The following is a 7,263-nucleotide window of genomic DNA, read 5'->3' on the forward strand; positions in this document are numbered from 1 at the left end:
CTGAGAATCGTATCCTGTCACTGGACTATAATAGAGCCCCTGTTTTCAAATCCAGAAACTAGCCAAGTGGGCTTATAACTGCATACAAGGAACAAATGATCTTTCATGGAAAGATGTGTCTATTTTGTGGTCACAAAAACACGCATTTACAAATATTTACAATTATTGAATTCTGTGATGACTCCACGATAACAGATTCAATTAGTTGGACAATGCGATGCAACTTAGACTGACTTTTCAGCGGTAGCAGCAGCCTGCCTGTACAGCTCTCTGTCTGACAGAGTGTCTGGAAGCCTTCAGCAAGAGAGGAAGCTTGTGTTGCAGGAGCTCAAACTACATTTAAAAACTGGAAATGTACTTCTGTATAACTAATGAACATTCACCACAGAATCACATTTTAGTATAAAAAAATGAAAATGATTGTGGGGGACTGTTGCTGTAACGCACTTGTTTACACAAACTGTTTCTTCTTCTGGGGCAAGGAAACCAGTGAAATCCATATTAAAAGTATACAGGTATAAAGATTTAATGATTTACAAATCTGAGATGTCACCACATTGTTGCTATCAAATATTCTATTCTTTGCTGGAAGACGCTGGTAGTGTAGACACCAAAAAATAAATAAATGAAATAACTATAAAACTTTTGTGTTATTTGTTCACTCAGGGTCCCTTTTATCTTATATTAGATTTTGGTTGAAGATCTGATAACATTCAGTGTCAGAAATATGCAAAAATGCAGAAAATCAGACAGGGGGCTAATACTTTTTCATGGTACTGTACTGGCACTTAGGAAATGTGGAAGGATTGGTTTCAGTTGGGTAAAGACTAGGTTATGGACTCCCAGCATAACGTAATTACTTATGTGAAAAGATCTGATCAAGTTTTCAAGTCAATTTTAAAAACTGACTTGAAAAGACATGTACCGAGTTTATACTTAGAGTCAAGGGTGTAGCTACTGTATTATAGAACTAAGGCAGGCATGAATAGACAAATTAGGTTGTTTGTGACTACACAAAAGACTGATGGATAATGGATCATTCTATTACCCTAGTCACACTACCTGTACTGTATATACTGTAAGATGAGCACCATTTGAAAATTTAATTGTGAAGGAAGAGAATGGGAATCATGTGGTTTTGACTCGTGTTGATTGCATATAATTTAGGTAGTGTGCATTAGGTACTGACATCATGAATGGCCATCCAGAACAAATAAAACATCACACTGAAATGCCACATAGAATCTATGCAAAAAACCCAATATGTTTTCCATTCCTTATGGGCTGCTTGGAACTCACATATAACTGGCCATTACATGGTACGAAACAGTTATAATCCAATGCTCCAGCCACTTAGAATGCATAATTTGCACCACTTCAGCAATATCTGTTTCCATGGCTGGGGTTAATTTCTGCCTAACTCCACTGCCACACATTGACAAATGGGTTTCATCGTAGATTGCAAGACAAAATAAGAGAATTGCTAATATGAGGATGTAGCATTTTAATTTGCTATAGCTTCAGTGCTCTATAATTAGCCTGTAATTCCCAAATTCAAGCATGCAGTTTCTCTTCCCCACCCCAAGTCATAATTACAAGATACATGTTCTGTGGTATCCCGAGTCAAATTTATCTTGCTTGATCCCTTGCCAAACAATGCCAAAACTTGATGTGCCCACAAGTTAGTGATCAGGATGTGTAAAGTGTGTAATAATCCAATGTGCAAACAAACATTTAACTCCCAAATCCGTGTTCATTAATACAACAAAAATAAATAAAAAATAAAGCAAGTCGCCCCTATACCAGCAATGGTATAGGGGAAGCAAAACACGGTGGGTTGCAGTCCCAAACAATTACAAAAATAATAACACTCCTGTACCGCAATCCTCCATGCATGAAACTGCTCTTGTGGGGAGTCTCCTTCTTCCCAGGGTGGTGCTTGGCTGTGCTGTTCGGTGCTATTCAGTGAAACGGTGAGTCGGGTTCATGCTGGCTCCGTGGCTGCAGCTCTGCTCTCCTTACCTCTCTGCAACAAAACAAAACAAATCCAGGATCCCTGCAATCAGCTCGGCGCCCCGGTATAACCAATCGCTGCTTGACTCGCAGCTGATTGAAGAGTACTGCCAACCTTCCACACCACCCTTTCTGATTAGGAGGGAGATTTACAGCATCGATTCTTTCTTTCTTTATCACAGTCCCATACAGATAATATGAAAGACAATAAACATGCCAAAATAACTGCAAAACAAGCAAAAACAACACATGGAAGACAGCACAAAACTCACTGCATTTTACAATTCTTTTTTTTTATACTTGTACATAATTCCTGGGCAACTTTATTACCTCCTTCAATAGTTTACATTTAGAAACAAGACCTTGATAGATGATGGTCTCAGCTAGATGAAATACATATAGCAGTCAATCCCAAACTGTGTGCTGGGGTCCAAAGCTGGCCTCAGAAACAACTTTGTCCCTACATAAATGGGCATTAAAACTGGCAGAAATTCAATTGAAAACTATATATGACTTGCCTTTTGGTTTCATCTATTACAGATACAGACACAGCTGGTATTGACTGAAGTCACTAGGTCAATCACTCTTTTTTTCAACTCAGGGTTAGCTTTGCTTTCCTGCAAGTATTTATATTACCAGTAAGGTAAGCAATTGTATGTTTAGAATTGTATTTTCAAGACAACACTCTTAAACACAAGTATGGTGTTGCTCCCAATAGTTTCTAATGGGGATAGGACTACCATGTTGAAGGGGTTTTGGAGATCCAATGAGATCTTTAGAAATTCAGAAAGACGTCCTGAATCTGTTACACATAAATGACTGGCTACTGACTGAAAAAGGATTGAAATCATAGGCCAAGAAAAGGGGTGCCACGTTCAACAGACTATTTAATACAAAGACCCCTGTGCCAATCTAGCTCCTGTTTTTTTCAAGAAATACGGCCAAAACAACTGTGATCACTGGCAGAAATCCTGAAATTCAGCTGGTTCAGAGCGGTCCCTCATTCAGGTAAAACAATAAAGCCTTGTTTTATCACAGCACTTCCAGATTCATATCAAAATATTAAATAATTATAGTAGAAAAATCTACGATGGAAGCTTGTCCTGTGAGGCTGGTATTAGCATTCGACATTGGAGAGCCACAGTTGGACTGGAATATGCAGAATCCTTTATGACTGGGTACAAAGAAGAATGTTTGTTTTATTAAACAGAAAAGTATATTTAAAAAAAAAAACACAATTCCTTGATCTAATGCAGTGTGAAGGACTGGAACTAAATTGTTCCCGAACATTGCCGGTCTATTAATAGAATCAACAATGGATCCTAAAATAGGGCCTCTGTACACAAAATCTAGCACTGTTGACAGTGCATCAAAGGTTGACAAGCTCAGCTTTAAAGTTCTCGTCCTTTCTACACCTATAATTAAGCAATTGAACCTTACAATTACTTTCTAACCCAAAGCTTTTCAGTAGTAGTGTGTAACATCAAAATAGTGCAACAGTCTTGCGTGAAGAACTCCCTTTACAGATTTTAACCCCTGTTGGTGCAATAAGATGAAAAAGCTCTTTAGGCACGAATGCAGAGGAGACACTCTCTTTTGCATGGTAGTTAAGATGCTCACTTGCAGGGTACCAGTTTGCGCCCAGGATCCCATGCTTTCTCTTTCAAATAACATGGGTACAGCAGAGCATGAAGCGTCTAATAACACTGAACAGTCAATGATTACTGAAGAAAATAAAAGCACCCATGCCCACAAACTGGGTCCTACTTCAAACGCTAGCCTAGACAAGCTGAGGCATCGACCCATGCAGCCATCGTGGAGAGACAAGCTTTGCAGCACTTGCTGACAAGCTCTCCATGATAATAACGTGCCAACATGAGCAAGGTCTGAGACAGTCACATTGCTGACATAACTATATTACTGCAGGCTTCTGTGTCATTCTCATGGAAACATTGTTAAATCCGAGCAAAGTGGGCTGTTTATTTACATGTAAGCATGTTACAAAGTGATCAGCAATACAGAGATGATTGGTGAGCAATGCATTTGGAGGCAATCCTCTAGTTAATAATAAGATTAGTAACAATATCAAAACAGTATGTTTCAAAGGACTGTGCCTCAGTGTATTAGTGTGCGAGTATATGCAGTAGGTGTATGTGTGTGTGTGTGTGTGTGTGTGTGCGAGCGTGCCTGAGAACTTGAAAGCAATACAGGATATGAAACGGGAGTCTCCAATACCCATAAGGGAAGGCACAGCAACAGTGCTCTATTTCTCCAAGAAAATAAGGGAAGGAACAGCGGCCCCATTCATTCCAGCACAATTTAAGCACTGGCATCGGCAATGGGTCTTCCCGAGTCATAGATTCTTATCTCAAGTCAAAGTGACCCAATACAGATTGGCTTTTCTCTAATTCCAGCAGTAGGAATTATCATTAAATTACTTAGAAGAGCTTGTAAATAAACCAGTATATTTTACATTGAAATGCACTGCAATTATCTGCAGTATAATCAAGGTTAAGTATGAACATCACTTTGTGGTAATGTGTATTTTTTTGAAAGTCAGTTTTCTTTCAAAGGAAGTGCATTCATTGTGGATCTTATGCAGCAGCTCCAGTTCCTACATGCTTGGAATCATGGGAAAATTGAAAAGCCATGTGAAAGGTGTGCAGCACAGAGATAAGTTAGTTCCCAATTTTACGTCTTGCAGCTCATAGAAGTCCAGTTTTGGATTGTCATCTCTTACGCCATCTTTGCCAGATCTTGGCCACTGTTATCCTGCTGCACATGCCCAGTGATGCCCAGTGGATAGTGTGTAGTAGAATGCAAGTCCAGTTTAACACGGATATTGCTTACTGTTTCCAGTGTGTGTGGTTATTGTTAGGTATCAAAGTTTCAAAAGCCAATGCCAGGTCAGACCATTTCTTTAAACCAGGAATGGTAGTCACAAAAAACAAACACCTGTAACCACAAAAAAGATTAAGCTAGCTGCCCTGTTTGCTTATCTTATTAAGGCTGCATTTATCACAAGCTACACTGTTCCTCCATGGCTTATTCAAAGAGTGAGTGACGCTAGTCTGAAAAACTCAAGGTATCCAAATATATCTGGATAATCTGCCAAGCCAAAGGCCAGCAGGAGCTGTAGTTATGCAGGCCATCAGCATTAACATTGTTTTTGGAACTGATGGACCCACTATGGGGTCCAGACATGGCCATTTCCCTCTAGCCGCAAGTATAATGATGTCTGGCCTGGGTTTTTACTAGTGGACAACCATTAAAGGGAAAATCTGGTCTCACAGCAGAGCTTTTTCTATGAATTATTACTAACGATCTTCACAGGCGGATCATGCTACTGACACACCTACAGGTATAGTTCTTTCCTTCTACAGTCAACTGCATGGTCTGTCCAGATTTTACTAGGGTTTGCCAGTGGTCCCCTTAGTCTGTCACAGATGGGTCAAGCAGATTCAGTTTGGCTTATGGTTGAAAGACATCACAGATTTTGGAGTGTACCTTTTTGCTTTGTTTGACAGGGCAAGACTGAGGGGCAAGAACTGTCCGAGTCCCCCCCCCCCCCCCCCCCACCAACAACCCCCACAGTGTGTTTAATAGGGAGATCCAGCACAGCCAATTACCTTGTAGGAGCTCCCTGTTTCGCTAGCAGGCAATCCCTTTCAGGCCTTAATCTGGAGTGCTGTTCCACTGGGACGGCCAGTGAGTAGTGCCGAAACACTGAAAGCATGTGTTCTTCACAGCCACTGAACCAGTCACGCAACGTATACAGAAAAATAAAGTATCCCTTTAACTGAAATACTTTGTATTTTATAGCAAACTGGATGTTACTGGTGCTGCTGCGTATGGAGAAGCTTGGAGAATGACTGCACTGTCTATTTACAACTTCAGAAAGAGGCGCACCACTGCCAGTATATTTAATGAGCTACTGTACGGGCCAGATCCACATCTGGCTGGATTTCCATTTCTTATATAAGGCTTGAACTTTTGAGAATGGTGACTTTGTCTGTGCACCTCACAGCCACACTGTCAAAACATTTCACTCAACATCCAAAGAGAAAACAACACCTTGAAAGAGCTAACCAATGTCTTTCAACCTCGTTAAATATTTTACAGTAGTTTATTAGTCATAAAATGCTGAACTGCTACATTTTATATTGCTCGTGCAGTTTCTTTAGCCATTTTATAAAGATCAAAAGGTGGGTGTTTGCTTTACACAGGGTTAGAAAGAAATGTAATGTGAGGAAATGGCTATTAACTTGAGCTATTTTGTGTTTTCATACTGTTTTGATGTCTAAAAAGTAGATTTAGTTCAGAATAACGAACATTTACATTTAAACCATAGCGATGAATAAATTAATAGTGTATTGCATCTTTGAAGTGTAAAGCAATTTTACCAAAATGTGAATAAATCAAAGGTGCGATGAAAACGGCAGGCCTTGCAGCAGCCTCGAGCCATCTCCCGCAGATGTTTTTAAACTGATGGACACTCGGTCAAGACCCACCCACCTGCTGATTGACGACCACCACAGCCAGTCACTTGCTGCCCTTCTCCTCAACCAAGCCTAGCAGGCAGCAAGTCTCAATCGATCGCTCGTCTGTAAACAATAATTCAATCATATAAATTAACGCCAAAACGATACACAATAAACCCATTCCCGCTTATAAATCGACCAACATTAATTTACCATTGTGCTGGGCAATTGCCCTGCCAAACTCAAACAGCTGTTGCCGATTCTGACTCAGAAACTTGACATAAGGACTAGCAAGTTTTAAAGGGTACTAGTCCTTAGGACTAGTACCTCAATTTTGTTAGTTTCTAGCCCTGTTTACATACACCTTTGCTTGAAGGTTTAGTGCCTCGTATGGTTTAACAAATGCCTTGTAAGCCTGTATTATAACCAGTGCTAAAAGTCACAGGTAGCAGCAAGAATGCCTATTTTAAACCGTGGCAAAGTGACCAAAAGCATAAAGCTTGTGTGCCTGCTGCAGCTATACCCGCCAGCAATCACTGTGGTTCCCATGGAAAAGGGGTGCACACAGATGGCGTTTATAACAACTTACATCCACATCAGTGAGGATTAACTATTACAGCCCTCAACACTGAAATTCAGAGGGGAATTATCAAACAGGTTCAAGTTCTTTTTAAAATCAAGGGATCTACCAAGACTCATTGCACTTGAGACCTAGGCCAGTTCTGAGCCCAGGTCACCATCGTGTAAAACCTTGTTCCTTTGTTTCACA

The 7,263-nt window shown here is 40.2% G+C and overlaps 1 protein-coding gene across 1 annotated transcript in view; it reads left to right on the forward strand.

Annotated features, from left to right (window-relative positions):
- Positions 1 to 5,551, forward strand: part of LOC121307499 (protein transport protein Sec16A-like) — a 20,234-nt gene extending 14,683 nt beyond the window's left edge. Inside the window, exon 22 of the mRNA XM_041239680.1 lies at positions 5,541 to 5,551. Within this exon, the coding sequence (XP_041095614.1) occupies positions 5,541 to 5,551 (11 nt within the window). The remainder of the gene's footprint in view (positions 1 to 5,540) is intronic.
- Positions 5,552 to 7,263: the final 1,712 nt, after the last annotated feature.

The sequence above is a fragment of the Polyodon spathula genome, chromosome 56, assembly GCF_017654505.1.
Source record: "Polyodon spathula isolate WHYD16114869_AA chromosome 56, ASM1765450v1, whole genome shotgun sequence".
Classification (NCBI taxonomy): Eukaryota; Metazoa; Chordata; class Actinopteri; order Acipenseriformes; family Polyodontidae; genus Polyodon; species Polyodon spathula.